Here is an 18,746-nt window from a genome sequence, read left to right as displayed (position 1 = left end):
GCCCCCTAGTCTACATAATGAATATTTGTATATACTTAAAAAAATAAAAAGCACCTTTCTGCAAGCCAGTGCCAGCCATGTCACCTACTCTGCAGCAACATCACATGTTTTATGTGCCAATAATACATTTTATTCAGCTACAGAAAAAAAAATCAATTTGAAAATGGCGCCCTGGGCGGTAGCTGCTATCGGTGTCTAGATGTGATCCGAGAGCTGCTACTGCACATGTGCTTGCGATGCCACTTACTGGAGAAGAAAAAAAATTCCTCCAAGATGCCGCTGCCCGCTCCTTGTCAGTAGGCAGCTCTGAGATAAGTGAGAGGACCCTTTAAATTAAAGCAGAACCAGAGCTGTCACAAATCCAAAAATGAGTTGTGACAGTACCCCCTTTCAATGAGGGGCCTCTGGACCCTTAACCCGAGATTACACCGGAAATGTGGTGAGGAAGCCTCAACCCACTAGGATTCACCCCGCAGTCACCTGATCCTCAGGTTTATGGCAAACGCAGTCCAATTATTATTATTCATTTTTATAGCGCCATTTATTCCATGGTGCTTTACATGTGAATACGGGGCAAATATAGACAAATACATTAAACATGAGCAGATAACAAGGCACATGAGTACACAAGGAAGGGAGGACCCTGCCCGCGAGGGCTCACAGTCTGCAGGGGGTGGGTGAGGATACATACACTAGGAGAGGGAAGGAAATACCGTAGGCACAATAAATCTCCAGTGAGACCACCTGTGGAATACGTTATGTGCCTGCATTACTGTGGGTAACCAACTGGAAAGTCTTAGGGCTGAGAACGGCCAACACCCAATATGGCCCGATCACCCTAGAACTCCAGGTCCCAGATGCGTGCTCCCACTTGATGTTTTTAATGGACTCCCACCACACATGTACTCATTCACACACAGGTCCAGACCTGAACTTTTATTTCCATGTGTATATTTGCAAACAGACAGTAATCTCCTTGAGGAACAGACAACAGAGTGGTACCCTGAGTCACCAAACTCATGCCCTCACTATATTTAATGAGAACCACCACTCTCCCCTGATCTGTCCTTCCGAGTGGTCCCAGAGACTCAGGGTTTACTTGTTGTGAGGGTTGAATCCTGCCCCTATTCCCTGGTAGCACCTTAGCTGCCTCCACCGGAGAAGAAGGGGTAGATTTGAGAAGGACGGCCGAGACCGTAGCTCCCAGGCAATAGTCTTTACAAGGCTGGTCCCAACTAACTACTTCCCTAGACCACCAATCTATGACTGGAATTGTCTCTTCAGCCAGGGAAAGCTTAAGACCATGGGAGTTGGCATACCCTTCAAGACGTAGAATGACAGGGACTCATAGTGAAGCGTTCCTAGACGTAGGTTAATATTGTCTACGACTTTGGTCAGACTCCTTTTGCTGAGAGGAACAGAGTCAAATCGCATGAATGGCAATGGGTCTCACCAGCGTCCTACCAATCATACCACGAGTCTGAACAATTCGAGAATCCACCAGATTGACCCCAGCTCCACTATCCACAAGAACTGCTATTGTCTGTTTCCCCACCAACCACCACTTCAGCAGAAATGGAAAAGTGAGACGTGAAGGTGGAGGAAATGTACACACCGTGGTCGCCTCCCTTAATACGACCAGGGGAACTTGGTTCTGGTGATGAAGTACCAACTTTGGCGTGAGATGGGCAGACATTAATGATCCGTAAGACCACAGTAAAAACATGCCCCCGTCCCTTGGCGAATCGCGGGCAACCCAGTATCAGAAGAGACTCCCACCTGCATAGGTTCGTCTGTCTGCACCAGTGTGTCCTCTGTAGAATGAACAACAGGGGGGTAGATTTGATGTATGTCCCTCCATGAGGCGTCTATCCACCTGGATTGCAAGGGCCATGGCAGCCTCCATCAACCCAGGAGTAGCATACTGCACCAGAGTATCCTGAAGCCCAGCTGACAGACCCTGACGAAAATGACTCCTAAGAGCAGGGTCATTCCACTGAGTGTCTATGGCCAATCTCCAAAACTCTAAGCAGTACTACTCAGCCAGCTTGATGTTACGGAGTCGAGACTCAGCCAGGGAAACGCCATCGGGCTATGTGCACACATTGCACATTTTTCTGCAGATTTGACGCTGCGGATCTGCAGCTGTTTTCCATGCGTTGTACAGTACCATGTAAACTATGGAAAACAAAATCCGCAGTGCACATTCTGCTGAAAAAAACGCACGGAAACACAGCGTTTTTGTCCGCAGCCGTTTACACCTGCTCCTCCATAGGAATCCGCAGGTGTAAAACCGCAGGTGGAATCCGCACAAAAACCAAGGTAAATCTGCGGGTAATCCACAGTGCGGTTTACCTGCGGATTTTGCAAAAACTGTAGAAAAATCCGCATACCAATCCGCAACCTGTGCACATAGTCTCAGGATTCCCATACACCAGCGCCAATGCCTTAAAAAACTCATCCACTGAACACAAAGATGGTGAATCGGTTGGCAGAGAGAAGGCCCAGGATTGGGGATCACCCTTGAGTATGGAGACTATAATCCCCACATGCTGTTCCTCACTCCCTGAAGAACAAGGGCGAAGCCTAAAATATAATTTACAGGCTTGCTTGAATAAAATAAACTAAGAGACCCGCCATAGAACCTGTCAGAGAGAGATATTTTGGGTTCTGCTTTAGCTTGGACATGAGCCGAGACCAAGAACCCTGACACGTGCTGAAGCTGCTGCACCACCTGAGACCACAGCTCCGTTGCCTCATCCATGATGGTCTGGATCAGGCGAGCAAAAGCCTCTTGCTTGCGCCATAGGTTCACCGGAAAAAATGGTCGGGATGGGAAATTCCAGCGGACGACACAGCACACACAAACAACGGGATGGAAAAAGGTAGAGGAAGGGCCTATCGGTAGGGAACAAGGGATGGGGCACTTCCTAACAACAATCTGAGCCTATCCCTAAGCTCCCCTAACATCCTTTGCAGGTCCTTACCCCCCACTGCCATCACGTGCCTAGTCCCTAGCTGTCACCTCACTATACCCTGGCTAGTGCACTGGCCGACAATAACGCTAGCCTCACCACTGCAGATGGTATCAACACAGGGTAGTGACCACACGAGACAGACAAGGAAAGGAACAATGAAAACATAGCTCAAGCCTCTGCTGTGTGGAGCTTTGCTGCAAAGCTCCACACAGCAGAGGATACATAACCAGGACCTCGAACTCCACCGAAGCAGCTGATACACAACTAGCACTAGAGAGCTGCAAACGCCTAGGCTGATCTTCTGAAACAAACTATATTATTACAGTCAGCTGATGCGTCATGTGACTAAAGGATGGTGGGAGTGGTCACCACCCACATCAACTGACCAGCAAACTGACATTAACCCTTGCTAGCCCAAAAGTAAGAAACACATTTAAATTAAAGCAGAATCAGAGCTGTCACGATTCCAAACATGAGTCTTAACAGGCTGTTAACGTTCTATGCATGCAGAAAGATTGTTAATGTGATCATTCTGTGCACACACTGTCACTTTTATAGACAAACAATGTGCTGCCAAGAGACAATTTTAATCCCTTAATGACCGCCGATACGCCTTTTAACGGTGGCAGTTAAGGATACTTATGCCTCAGCGCCGCTTTTTAACGGCGCTGAGAAATAAGTGTATATTGCCCACAGAGTTGGAATTTCTCCAGGGTCTCGGCTACCAGAGGTAGCTGAGACCCCAGAGAACATCATTTTTTACCAACCCCAGTGTTGTGATCGCCATTATTAACGATATAACAGCGACCCCCAAGAAAGGTCAGATTTTACATTTAATGTCTCTCTCCTCTGATGTGATCGCACATCAGAGGAGAGAGAAAAGGGGACCCCCGATCCCCCCCCAGTACCCCCTTAGTTAGGTAAAAATAATAAAATTAAAAAAAATTCCATTGGGGGTTAGAGTTGGGCTCAAGTGAGTTGGACTAAAGTTAGGTTTGGGCTAAAGTTAGGGTTAGAGTTAGGGCTATGGTCAGGGTAGTGGTAATGGTTGGGATTACGGTTAGGGTTAGGTTTGTGGTTAGGGTTATGGTTAGGGTTGGGATTAGGGTTAAGGGTGTTTGAGTACTCAGGAGAAATTGCACAACAAATTTTGTGGTCAATTTTCTCCTGATACCCTTGTGAAAATAATTAAAAAAAATTGGTTCCAAAGTATATTTTTTTGTGAAAAAAAGTGAAATGTTATTTTTTTCCTTCCACATTGCTTTATTTCTCGTGAAGCACCTGAAGGGTTAATAAACTTCTTGAATCTGGTTTTTGTGCACCATTAGGGGTGCAGTTTTTGGAATGGTGTCACTTTTGAGTATTTTCCGTTATATTGACCCTCCAAACTCACTTCAAGTGTGAGGTGGTCCCTAAAAAAAACATTTTGTAAATGTTGTTGGAAACATGAGAAATCGTTGGTCAACTTTTAATCCTTACAACGTCCTAACAAAACAAAATGTTGTTTCCAAAATTGTGCTGATGTAAAGTAGACGTGTGGGAAATGTTATTTATCATCTATTTTGTGTGACCTAACTGTCTGATTTAAGTGTACAAAAATGTAAAAGTTTGAAAATTGCAAAATTTTCGCCAAATTTCCGTTTTTTTCATAAATAAAAGCAAGTTATAGCAAATAAATTTTACCACTAACATGAAGTACTATATGTAACGAAAAAAACAATGTCAGAATCACCAGGATCCGTTGAAGCGTTCCAGAACTATAACCTCATAGAGGGACAGTGGTCAGAATTGTAAAAATTGGCTTGGTCATTAAGTACCAAATTGGCTGTCACTAAGGGGTTAACACTGGCTTAAAAATCATCACACCTGATGAAGTCCCGATTTTCTAGGTTGTCAGATGATTGCAAGCCTTTTTAGACAGTGCTATAATTGGGACTCAATTGACTATATGATACAACTGGAGTCTGTTGCTCCTCATGATGCTTTGAGCAGAACCTAAAAGTAAGATGAGCACGGTTTCTAAGACCATTATCTGATCAGGGTTTTTTTTTTTTAAACGTGAATTCTGTAATAGTATTTAGCCAAAATAGCCGCATGCTGGCTCTGTGCTAATTCTATTGATTTGCACTATCTAGTATTCTGATATAAAACCTGTCTAGCAGTTCATTAAACTTGCATAAATGTCAGCTGATCCCATACATTTTCAATGGAAAATCACATTGTCCTCCCATGGGGTAAGCGAAGGTCAAACGGGCTGGACTTCAGGTTGTCCAATCTTTTGCTCTCATGTAGAATTCTGTTAAAAAGTCTTCATAAAGACTGAAATATATTGTGCACGTAGGCGCTTTTTACAGCAGCCATGAGATGGTCAAATAATTCTGAAGTGCTAATCTGCACTCTTGTACTCCAGTGTGGCTGGCTAAAATGTTATCACTTCTTCTACTCCAGGTATAGTTGCAGTCATTTTAAGCATGATGGTGGAAAATTAAAGGGATTTTCTCCACTAACAAATAAATGTCATTGGTCTTGGAATAATGCAACACAAACGTAATAAAACAAATGCAGAAATAGAAATTATAACTTTCAAAATCGGGAGAGGAAGAAAATAAAGAAATCTATAATAAATGAATCGATGCCACCCCTCACTGGGCTCTGTGGTATTGCGCAAACCACATTTGCTATCACCATTAATCTCAATGATTGGCTGCAGCGGTCATATCCACTATAGTCAAATTGTCATTGCTGCTGCCAGTCAATAAAGACAGGCGTCGGTAGAGGAGAGGCAGCACTTCATCTGTGTTGTGTGGGTATGACTCATTTTATATTTACCAGTGTGTAAGCCAGATACATTAAAAGGTTTTTTTTTTCCTATTTTTTTAAAGGGTTAAAATGTTAACCCAAAAAATTTGCAGTATATAACAGCAATTATCCATTCACACATAGTATTCCTTGTTAGCGGAGAATTTTATTCAGTACAGTTAGTGTTTTGAACCCCATGTGAGCATCACAGATTTATGTGTAATTAATATAGGCCAGATCTATAGTTGCGGAGCAGACATTGGTATATATGCATGCAATAAAAGCCTGATGCGGCAGACCATGTCCTTTTCTTACACGTTTGTCACCATTTCCATTTGCTAAAAATGATGATATAAAAAGCAGAACCGAGCACAAGATGGCAATAGAAGACCATTTTCTCTATCTTTTCCTGCAGCTTTTCCTGCTCAGTCTCCATCTTTTCCATGCTTTGCTGAGACAGGATCTGTTCTCTTACCAAGTGCATGTCTCTGGAAATCCTTTCTAGTATTGAGACCGCTCCATCTTCCAGTACCGGCTGCACTTCCTTGGAGCAAGACTCCAATAGGAGTCCTTAAAGGAAGAGAGGGGGGAAAAAAGCGAAAAATGATCTTACATGTCACACTATTATAAATAATGTCATTACCTCAAAACTTTTATTGCAAACTTATATAGAGCATAATGCCTAAATCTTCTGTTACTGCTCTGTTCCGACCTTGTTCCTCCGGCAATGTTAGCGACTAGTGATGAGCGAACATATTCATTACTCGAGATTTCTCGAGCACGCTCGGGGGTCCTCCGAGTAGTTTTTAGTGCTCGGAGATTTAGTTTTCTTTGACGCAGCTGGATGATTTACAGCTACTATCCTGCTTGATTACATGTGGGGATTCCTTAGCAACCAGGCAACCCCCACATGTATTTAGCCTGGCTAATAACTAAATCATCCAGCTGCGGCGATGAAAACTAAATCTCCGAGCACTAAAAATACTCGGAGGAAACCCAAGCGTGCTCGGGAAATCTCGAGTAACGAGTATATTCGCTCATCACTATTGGTAACCAATTGCCTGCTTCTCACAGGTTGGGCTACTTTCACACATGCGTTTTTCAGCTTCCGTCACAATCCGTCGTTTTTTGAGAATGCAGGATCCTGCATTTTCCCATAGACTTGTATTAGCGACGGATTGTGACGGATGGCCATCCGTCGCGTCCGTCGTGCACTGGATGCGTCGTGTTTTGGCGGACCGTCGGCACGAAAAAACGTTTTTTCATACGTCGGATCCGCCATTTCCTACTGCGCATGCGCGGTCGGAGCTCCGCCCCTTTCTCCCCGGGACTTAGAATGGGCAGCGGATGCATTGAAAAACTGCATCAGCTGCCCACGTTGTGCCGGATTTGCACAACATCCGTTGGTACGTCGTGCCGATGCTTTGCGACGGCCACGTACCGACTCAAGTGTGAAAGTAGCCTTACACTGTCCTCCAGTGCCAGAGCTGCCAGTTTAGAGGTGTGCTATGTGATTATAGCAGCAGGTGCAGTAATCTGCCAATGTTCTGCTTGATCTAGAGGTGCATGACCAGTGTTTTGTGCCTAATTTACAGTTTGGGCACTTTACTTTTTTGAAGGCTCTGTTTGGAAGAGTCAAGCAGTAAATTGCCTGCCCAACCTTCTGAAAAACCGTCATATAGGCTTACACAGTTACCACTGAGTTTAAAGCGATTGCCCACTACTTTATCATCATTGACCTATCCTTAAGATAGGTCATCAATGTCTGTTCGGTCGGGATCCAACACCTGGAACCCAGCCTATCAGCTGCACTTGGTATCTGCTGGCTGGAAATGCTCAATCTCAGAGCGGATCTGTCTTCTGATAGTGGCCAAGTACCTCACATCCGCTTCCTATTCAAATCATAGGAGACAGATGTGCAGTATCAGAAGACGGAGCAGCTCCACAATTGAGTATTTCTGGCTGCCGACACCAACACAGTTGATAGGCTGGGGTTCTGGGTGCCAGACCCCGACCGATCAGACATTGATGACCTATCCCAAAGATAGGTCATCAATTTCTAAAGTAGTGGATAATCACTTAAATACTAGTTGTAAACATTTTATGATGTTAGTCTTAGTAATTGCGATTGCTTTCAACCAGAAATATGCAATGGTTTTCCGTTCTCTTCTGAAGTGTGCACACTGTAAATTCAGACTGAAGGCTGCAGATAAATGAAGGATCGCATATGCAAACAAGGCGAAAAGAAACACGTGACACAAACCAAAATATGTGTTAAACCTTAGAATCCTCAGTGTACCCCCTTTTACTCTGATGACTGCTTTATAACCCCTTAATGTGGCTTTCAGGTACACATGAATTGGCCAATTTATGCGCTAAGGATTCTCAATTTTTCATATTCCGAGTGCAGTAATGCAGTTCAATTTTCATATTTGCATGCTATGGCGCCACAGAGTGTTGCTTTATTTGTTTGATTGTATATAAGTTGGTGACTGTAGGTAAGCACCTGTTAACACCTAGCTTATGTTTGGATGTGACGGTCAGTTTTTTTTTAAATTTGCTTTATAACCCCTTGGCACTTCCTCACTCAGCTTCTTCAGGTATTGCCTGGAATGGTTTTCCAACAGTCTAAATGAGTTCCCGGAGGTACTAAAAACATCTAATTTCGTCTGAGCTCAGGTGATTTGTGGAGCCATGTCATCTGACGCAGTACTCCATCCCTCCCCTCGGTTATACAGCCTGGAGGTGTGAGTGGAAGCTGTAAGCACGCCCTGACCACATACCTTTGATTGACAGCCGACACTGCAAGGCATCTGTGCAGAGCGAGCTGTCAAAATGCTGGAGATCTTTAATTTTCTCCTGGTAGGTGCGTTTTCATTAAAGATGTCAGGCTGCACAGTGCTTCTCACAAAATTAGAATATCATCAAAAAGTTAATTTATTTCTGTTCTTCAATAACAATTCTTCAGTTCTTCAATACAAAAAGTGAATCTCATATATTTTATAAAGTCATTACAAACAGAGTGATCTATTTCAAGTGTCTATTTCTGTTAATGTTGATGATTATGGCTTACAGCCAATGAAAACCCAAAAGTCATTATTTCAGTAAATTAGAATACTTTATAACACCAGCTTGAAAAATTAAAATTATTTTAAAATCAGAAATGTTGGTCTACTGATCTGTATGTTCAGTAAATGCACTCAATACTTGGTCGGGGCTCCTTTTTACTTCAATTACTGCATCAATGGAGCGTGGCACGGGGGGGCAATCAGCCTGTGGCACTGCGGAGGTGTTATGGAAGCCCAGGTTGCTTTGATAGCAGCCTTCAGCTTGTCTGCATTGTTGAGTTTTGTGTCTCATCTTCCTCTTGACAATACCCAATAGATTCTCTATGAGGTTAAGGTCAGGCGAGTGTGCTGGCCAATCAAGCACAGTGATGTTATTGTTTTTTAAACCAGGTATTGGTACTTTTGGCAGTGTGCACAGGTGCCAAGTCCTGCTGGAGAATGAAATTTCCATCTCCAAAAAGCTTGTCGGCAGAGGGAAGCATGAAGTGCTCTAAAATTTCCTGGTAGACGGCTGCGCTGACTTTGGTCTTGATAAAACATAGTGGACCTACACCAGCAGATGACATGGCTCCCCAAACCATCACTGATTGTGGAAACTTCACACTAGACCTCAATTATTATGCACAAAATTGCCCACTACTACATCCAAAACAATTTTTTGATCAGAAAACTCAACTATTATGGAAACCTCAATCAAAAGAGAACTAGAGTATAATTGAAAATATTTAATGTATATTAATCATATAAAATATTTAAGATATCAATGGAATACAGAGGCTGCCAAGCTACACTAAAAGGAACACACTGGCCAAATAAATAAAGTGTAAAGTGAAAAATTAATTCAACTATAAATGTGCAAAAAACGCAGATTGCTATTGAATTTCTTTCAAAATGTCACAGGTTAATTGTGAAAAATCAAATTAACACTAAATTTCCTTCAGTGAGGAGTCTGTAGAATGTGCAACACGCTTTAAATACACCAAGCTGGAAAGCAAATGCAAATGATACCACTATCCATGGCTTTATCACTATAAAGGCTAATAACCAGTAATATAACTGTAGCCAGCGGGAAAGCAAATGCAAATGATCAGGGCGCCTACTGATGAAGTAGTAACGAAACGTGCGTTGAGGCGAGTGGATTACTAGCTTCTCTTGTAAGTTTCCTTCCTCTATTACAATGTCTATATAATATAAGCTAGGTGTGATCAAATTGCGGTGCTTAGCCTTTATAGTGATAAAGCTATGGATAGTGGTATCATTTGCATTTGCTTTCCAGCTTGGTGTATTTAAGGTGTGTTGCACCTTCTATAGACTCCTCACTGAAGGAAAGTTAGTGTTAAAGGGACACTGTCACCTGAATTTGGAGGGAACAATCTTCAGCCATGGAGGCGGGGTTTTTGGGTGTTTGATTCACCCTTTCCTTACCCGCTGGCTGCATGCTGGCTGCAATATTGGATTGAAGTTCATTCTCTGTCCTCCGTAGTACATGCCTGCACAAGGTAACCCGATATTTACCCTGGTTACCATTGTAAAAGTAAAAAAAAAAAACAGTACATACTCACATTCTGATGTCTGTCACGTCCCCCGGTGTCCACAGGGTTAAAACTGCTTTCGGCAGGAGCGCTGATAATGTGTCAGCACGGGCCGTAAAGCAGAGCACAGCGGTGACGTCACCGCAGTTACTGCCGGCGCTGACACAGTCAGTGAGTGCAGGGAAGCTCTCGGCAGCAGCGCGTGCATTAGCAGCGCTCTTGCCGAAAGCAGTTTTAACCTTGTGGACGCCGGCGGGGGACGTGACAGACATCAGAATGTGAGTATGTAGTGTTTTTTTTACTTTTACAATGGTAACCAGGGTAAATATCGGGTTACTAAGCGCTGCCCTGCACTTAGTTTACCCTGGTTACCCGGGTGCTGCAGGGGGACCTCGGCATTGTTGAAGACAGTTTCAACGATGCCGAAGTCTTTCCCCTGATCGTTGGTCGCTGGAGAGAGCTGACTGTGTGACAGCTCCCCAGCGACCACACAACGACTTACCAACGATCACGGCCAGGTCGTATCGCTGGTCGTGATCGTTGGTAAGTCGTTTAGTGTGACTAAAGCTTTAGCCCACCAGCATCAGGGGCTTATCTACAGCATTCTCTAATGCTGTAGATAAGCCCCTGATGTATCCTGAAAGATGAGAAAAAGAGGTTATATTATACTCACCCAGGGGCAGTCCCGCTGCGGTCTGATCCGATGGGTGTTGTGGTCTGGGGCCTCCCATCTTCTTACGATGACGTCCTCTTCTTGTATTCACGCTGTGGCTCAGGCGCAGGCGTACTTTGTCTGCCCTGTGGAGGGCAGAGCAAAGTACAGCAGTGCGCAGGTGCCGGGAAAGGTCAGAGAGGCCCAGCGCCTGCACACTGCAGTACTTTGTTCTGCCCTCAACAGGGCAGACAAAGTACGCCTTGCGCCGGAGCCGCAGCGTGAAGACAAGAGGATGTCATCGTATGAAGATGGGAGACCCTGGACCGCGATGCCCATCGGATCGGACCGTCCCCCCCGGTGAGTATAATCTAACCTATTTTTCTCATCTTTCAGGATACATCAGGGGCTTATCTACAGCATTACAGAATACTGTAGATAAGCCCCTGATGCTGGTGGGCTTAGCTCATCTTCAATTTTGGGAGTGACAGGTTCCCTTTAACCTGTGACATTTTGAAAGAAATTCAATAGCAATCTGCGTTTTTTGCACATTTATAGTTTACTTAATTTTGCACTTTATTCGGTCAGTGTGTTCCTTTTAGTGTAGCTTGGCAGCCTCTGTATTCCATTGATATATTAAATATTTTATATGATTAATAAAAATGAAATATTTTGGATTATACTCTAGTTCTCTTTTGATTAAAGTTTCCACACTAGACCTTGTGAAGAAGCTTGGATTGTGGCCTCTCCAATCTTCCTCCAGACTCTGGAACCTTGATATCCACCAGAAATGCAAAATTTACTTTCATCTGAAAACAACACCTTGGAGCACTGATCAACAGTCCAGGTCTGTTTCTCCTTGGCCCAGATAAGACGCTTCTGGCCTAGTGACATAGTATATTGGTCATGAGTGGCTTGACACAAGGAATGCAACACTTGTAGCCCATGTCCTGGATACGTCTGTGTGTGTTGGCTCTTGAAGCAATGACTCCAGCAGCAGTCCACTCTTTGTGAATCTCCCTCAATTTTTGAATGGCCTTTTCTTAACAATCATTTCAAGGATGCGGTTACCTCAGTTGCTTGTGCACCTTTTTCAACCACACTTTTTCCTTCCACTGAACTTTCCATTAATATGCTTGGATACAGCACTATGTGAGCAGCCAACTATTGTAGGAATGACCTTTTGTGGCTTACCCTCCTTGTGAAGTGTATAAATCACTGCCTTCTGGACATCTGTGAAGTCAGCAGTCTTCCCCATGATTGTGGAGCCTACTGAAACAGACTAAGGAACCTTTCTAAACGCTTAAGAATCCTTTGCAGGTGTTTTTTGTTATTTATTCTAATTTTCTGAGATAATGACTTTTGGGTTTTCATTGGCTGTAAGCCATAATCATCAACATTAACAAAAATAAACACTTGAAATAGATCACTCTGTTTGTAATGACTCTATATGAGTTTCATTTTTTGTATTAAAGAACTGAAATAAATTAACTTTTTGATGATATTCTAATTTTGTGAGAAGCACTTGTATTTACCTGCAGATTAACCCTATATCTGCAGGTATATAGCATTTTCCGAGGTGACAGAGTGCTTTTCATACAACTGATTGTCCGCGGATATGTGAATGTTAGATGTGAGACTATTGCTGCTGTAGGACTTGTAGCTATCACTGGAACGTCAGCTCTGGTATGCCAGAGGTTTAGTATGTTCATAGTTTGTTGTTTCTCAATTATGTGTTTATTTTTATTGAAAATTGTAAAAATGGTGAAATAATACTTGACTGTTACCAGGCATTTGTATTTCATTATTCTAATGTAACACTTTCTGCTATTCATCTGCTTCTTACAAATCTTGAACAACCCCTTTTAACAAATTTTAAAAAAAGATGCAAATTATCCCCAGGACATCCTTGGAACATCATCTTCCACATATAAATTATGATTACATTACCTTGATATAATGGCAATGTTCCACCCGGTGTTTTATCTTGCTTTTGTATTTTACCTCCAATGTACATAACAAATATTGTTTCTATGATGCCAATAGACATGAGAGTCATTGTACCAATAAAGAATGTCACTGCAACAAAACAGAAGAGAACCCTATAAATGCAGACGACATATCAGAATAACATTTAAGTTGCCCAGACACATTGGAGTCCTGTAGTCAGATTTATGCAGCTTTCTGAGATTGCCAAAGGTATATTCATGTCTGCTCTTAGAGTGACTGTTTGTTTTCATGGGTGTCTTATTTTATAGTGCCAGAAGTATCCACCCCTCATCCCCACCGCTAGGAATTACTGAATATTTCTGATATTGAGGAATCAGGGGTGGTCACTGTCATTCGGATCAATTAGCATTTATGTGTCTAGTCAAATTTTCCAGTACTGTGTGAGGTCATAGAATATATTTAGTTTTAGCTGTTTAATTCTGCCATTCTCTTGTGCTGGTTGGAGCAGTTATTTGCCTATCTAATGTTCATATACGGTTTTAGCTTACGCTCAGTGGCTCCATGTATGCTTACTTCTGCAGCTCTGGAAAAAGGGATTCAGACACAGTGACCCGTCTGCATCATTACATTCAAAGGCCCCGTTAGTGCAAATGTCCAAATGCCCTATTCCAAGGCTTCAGATGTAAGCCCCGATGGAGTCACTGACCGTAGGCTAAAACGCTATATGAACATAGCCACTGATGAGGGTTACTCCATTCCTGCCCTTGTAACACCTTGGATGCTGCAGTCCATAACGAAAGCGGCATCTAATTAGTTTACAAAAGGGAAGCCCAGTGGCTTTCTCACAACGTGCATGGGGTGCTAATAAGATCCTGACAGCAGTATTGGGCTAAAAAGGCCCCTACCTCTGCCATGAACAAGGCTGCGCAAAAACAAACAGCTTTGCAATGTATCTCTAGAATGGAGAGCTTCCGACTGCTCCATTCATTCTTTATGAGCTGCAAACAAAAAGGCTGAATGCAGTGCTCGGCCGCCCCATAGGGAATGAATGGAGTGGTGGTCAAGCATGCACACTCCTGCTCCAGTCCAGTGGCGATAAAAGTACCCCCTTCTGCTGATCAGTGAATCCCATTAGTCTGATTCCCCCTTGATCAATAAGAAAAGAGGGAAGGTGGAAAAATAAAGTCTACGTATAAAATTGAAGTTGGTTTTAAAATTTTCTTCCAGGATATATTATCTATCCCAGCATGGAGAGCTGAATGGATCAAGCCATGGGGGGTAAGATTCCATTAAATATTCACTTCTGTGGTGTACTCTCACTTCATCCCTCTTCTCTGTTTGGGCCCCATTTGGAAGAAATCCTGAATACCATTAAATTATATACTTTTCAGAGGTCAAACGAGAAGATCTAGAAGTCAGCATAACCTTGGTCAATCTGACAATCAGTGACAATTCAAATCTCAACAGGAGTCCAACTTCTCTTAAAAAAAACACATTCTCAACATAACACTGATTTATGATGCCATTCCGCCACACCGGCCAGTAAGAAGAAGGCTGGAATAATACGTATGGTCGGATAGAAACATTTTCAGATGTGTGGGTCACTTCTATTATCTTCAACTCTCTGGAGTTCAGATCTATTCCAGCAGACTGTCTTCTGATCAACTCAATCTCAGCTGAACAATAAGATGGACTAAGGTGTCGGTGCCCAGGATCACTCTTTCAGAGGGAGAGACAATCCAGCGAACCAGTACACCTGATGGGGACACCAAACTTTCCCATATATTGATACATGTATCCAAGCTTGCCTATATCTACCGAAAGAGTCGACATCTTTGTGTACCTGAGCTAAGTACCTTAGTCCATCATATTGTTCAACTGACTTTCATGATGCAAATCTACCATTAATTAACTCCTGAAGAAACTGATGCTGCAGGGGAAATGCGTGGAGTTTCTTTTTATGGCACTGATTGAGGGGTGTTACAAATCAGGCAACATTGATTACAATGTCATATTAATTCTTTTTCCTCAGGTACTAGGATTATTGTATATTCTTGGTCTGGCCACCAGTTGTGGCATGATTATGTTTTGATTACATGGAGTAAAGTACTGTACTGATTTTCATTCTTAGGCGCTAGGGTTTGGATATTATGATTGGTCTACCTTTGTAAAAGAACATTGGTCATACTGTATGTTTCTTTGATTATAGATTTGGCCCATTAGGGACAGTCCTGGTTGAGGAAGGGCGCCATTGCATTTTTTCAGGTGCCAACCTCAGCGGTTATGTCTAACAGAGAAATATAACTGAACCCTAGACTTTGTGATTTTCTTTTGGTGTATTAAGTGTTACAATTGGGACTGGTCGCTCAGCCTCTAGCGTAGTTATGTGTTGTTGGATTACTTGGAATAGTTTTACCATTAATCATATTAATGCGTATCTTATAAAGGATTTTTATGGTATAGTATTTTCTGTGAATGTACACTGTGCATAGGCAGAAAGCTGCCAGTTGTGGGGATGGGGTTGAGTGGTGGAGGCGGTGTTCTACCTAGCACATGAAGATGGAGGACTACATGGCAGCAGGTTTACTAGTCCTATAGTGATAGTTTCTCTCTTGTTGATGATGTGCACCAAGCGGCCTCATAAATGACACATTGCTGGAATCAGAGTGTCTGTCTTTACATTATGCTGCTCCTAGGTTAGATGGCAAAAACCTGGTGACAGATTCCCTTTACTGACTGTTATGATTTGCAAGGTTTGGAATCTCCTCTGAATTTGCAGTCTCATGTAAAGTGACCAAGGGCGGTAGCAGTGGACGAACTGCTGCCCCATAACACCCTGGCACCCTACAGAAAAATTGTGTCCCAGTCCCAATGTGGTATCAAGGCTGGGGTGCATCACACTGACTTGTTGGATGCAGGCCTCCATTGTCTCCAGGCCTCCATCTTCAGGAGGCGGCGCACATAACTCAGGGAACACTCATTTCATGGTAACAAGCGAATGTTTACTGGGCAGTTCAAGTTCATCAGATTATAACACACAGTTTATGTCTGGCACAACACTTCTTATTCCTTGTTTTCTTAGTACAGTATGTTTCCAGCATTACTATCCGTTCCTCCTGGACTATCCCAATGTTTACTAGTTTTGTCAGCCCCAGGGATCTCCCATCCAGTCCTGCGCTGCACCCGAGATCCGTTACTTTCCCTTAACACGGTTCCACGACCAACTTCCTCTGTACGCCAGAGGATAAGGTGCCCTCCGTAGTACCTGTATCGAACCCTAGGCTCCAGGCGTTGTAGGAATGTCTGCAAGAGATTTCAGTAAGGCTTCCCATTGCCTTGAACGATAGCTGACTACCCACTGCAACTTGACCTTGGTTACTGTACTTCCCTATCTGACAAACTATCAGGAAGCAGTCCACTTTTACTAGGGCCTGCCCCTCCCACTATGGGCCAGTCCAAAACTTTAACTATGCCTGTCCCTACAGCATGTAGCTGGGCAGATCTCCATCACAAACACTATTATCTTTACATATGCTACACATATTCTGTCACGACACAGCTGTCAGGTGACCCGAGACCATGATCTCCCTTCCTAGCCCTAAAATTTGGGGGCACCCTAGCTCGCCCTGTTCCCCGGGATACTTCAGATGGCAAAAATGCTGGGGCCTCCACCTTTGCCTTATCTCCTAAGATAGCCCTCCGTCTGTTCTCTTCCCCCACCCAGGGAAGAGGGGCCGCTACAGTACACCTCAGTACACCAACCTGACAAACAGGGCAACAAAGACAAGGGGTAGCTGAAAACTACACACACACACACAAAGTATTCACTCACATATAACAGAGGAATCCACCGGGATGTGTAGGAAGGAGAAGAAACCAAAATAGGGAAGGATAAAGAATTATCAAGCGTACAAACCATACAACAGTCGCCTATAACTCCTCCAGCTCTCCTTCTCATGCCAACTTCTCTCCCTCCTTTAGCCATGCAGCTAAAAGCTAACTCTGACGAGGATTAGTAATAGAGCCCAGATTATTTAGGAAAAAGAAGTGTCTAACCAAGCACAGCTGAGAATAGGGATTTCCAACATGGCCAATTAACACCTTTTCTGCCGTGAGAAATAAACACATTTAATAAGACGAAGAAGTGCTTCATCTCAGTGCCGGAGTAGGAGCAACCAGACGCTGCGGCCTTCTGGCTCCGCGCTGTCGCGGTAACCCTGTGACATTCTACTTATAATGCTTCCCGTAGTCTATCTTTTGTCCTAAGCCTAACCTATGTCTTACTCTATACTTTACACTAGACATCTTACTTATGCATTACACATTACCATATACATATAAAAGACACCTAACCTTGTTCACAATATATTATAACACTCTTGGTGACTTCAAGGGCAGGAACACAATAGGACGGACCACCACACTTACTCTCATTCTACTAGATCATCAGCTGCATTTTGGGCAGACGACTCTCTTGTGCCTCTTGACCAAATCTATGAAGAAACAACTTGGGATTCATCCTCAACTTTTATGAGACACTAAAGGCATTGACAGGACAATCGTTCCTCAGAGGGTTCAGACTTCAGCCGAAGAGTGCTCTTGGAAGCCATTAGATGTTGACGTTTCCCTGGTTTGTTCATTTGAATTGCTTTTTTAGTTGCATTCCTGTGCTGCCTTAGAAAGCAAACCCATTTCTACCTCAAATTTCCTATCTTTGAGTTCGTCGTCAGCTCAATTTTCATTGATGCATACTATACACCTTTCTTTGTGAAACATGGGTAATTGTAAAAAGAAGAAATACACCACGTTTATTTTGTTCTAAGAAACTATGGTCCTGATTCATCATTGTCTTGGCACCTGTTTTTTTTGTCTAGTTTTGCGTGTTTTGCTCCTTTTTTTGTTTGCACTGAATTCATTATTGTACTTGCGCCTTTCTTGAAGTCTATTTTATATGTGCTCTACTGTTTGTTTTTATTCGCTTGTTTTCCACTTTGTGGATGGAGTTTAGCAATCCAAATTTCTTTGCCTGATTCATCTATTGCAACTTTTTAAAGGGAACCTGTCACCTGAATTTGGCGGGACTGGTTTTGGGTCATATGGGCAGAGTTTTCGTGTGTTTGATTCCCCCTTTCCTTACTCGCTGGCTGCATGCTGGCCGCAATATTGGATTGAAGTTCATTCTCTGTCCTCCGTAGAAAACACCTGTGCAAGGCAAGATTGCCTTGCGCATGCATGTACTACGGAGGAGAGAGAATGAACTTCAATCCAATATTGCGGCCAGCATGCAGCCAGCGAGTAAGGAAAGGGGGAATCAAACACACGAAAACTCTGCCCATATGACCCAAAACCAGTCCCGCCAAATTCAGGTGACAGGTTCCCTTTAAAAAGCCCAAAATTTTATGTAACTTTACTTTCAGTCCCCCTCTGATTTATTTTTGAGTATGCCAGTATTTTGGAGCAATTTTTGCACCATTTTGTCAAACAAAAAGTTGCAATACAGTTGGAGGTAGGAAAAAAAGATTATTTTTGACTTCTGCTCCAAATTCATGAATTGCGTGCACCATTTAGAAGAATTTGGCAACAAAAACGACAACTAATACCACAAGACAAAATAAATCCTAAGTAGAATAAGACTCAAACACAAAGACTTAGAGTACACAATGTAGATAAAAATTGAAATATTTCTTATTTTACCATATAAAAAATCCAAGGTAATTTGCATGGTACAAAAACAGAATGAAGAAAGGTGTGCTGCAAAACTATAATA

The 18,746-nt window shown here is 43.0% G+C and overlaps 1 protein-coding gene across 1 annotated transcript in view; it reads right to left on the bottom strand.

The window, feature by feature from the left end:
- Positions 1–5,923: 5,923 nt before the first annotated feature.
- LOC138667597 (5-hydroxytryptamine receptor 3A-like) overlaps positions 5,924–18,746 on the bottom strand; it is a 48,195-nt gene continuing 35,372 nt past the window's right edge. Inside the window, exons 8-9 of the mRNA XM_069755734.1 lie at positions 12,980–13,108; positions 5,924–6,347 (exon numbers count right to left, since the gene is read on the bottom strand). Of these exons, the coding sequence (XP_069611835.1) occupies positions 6,100–6,347; positions 12,980–13,108 (377 nt within the window). The 3' untranslated portion in view covers positions 5,924–6,099. The remainder of the gene's footprint in view (positions 6,348–12,979; positions 13,109–18,746) is intronic.

Source organism: Ranitomeya imitator, chromosome 2 (assembly GCF_032444005.1).
Source record: "Ranitomeya imitator isolate aRanImi1 chromosome 2, aRanImi1.pri, whole genome shotgun sequence".
Taxonomy (NCBI): Eukaryota; Metazoa; Chordata; class Amphibia; order Anura; family Dendrobatidae; genus Ranitomeya; species Ranitomeya imitator.
This window is presented reverse-complemented; position numbering and strand designations above follow the sequence as displayed.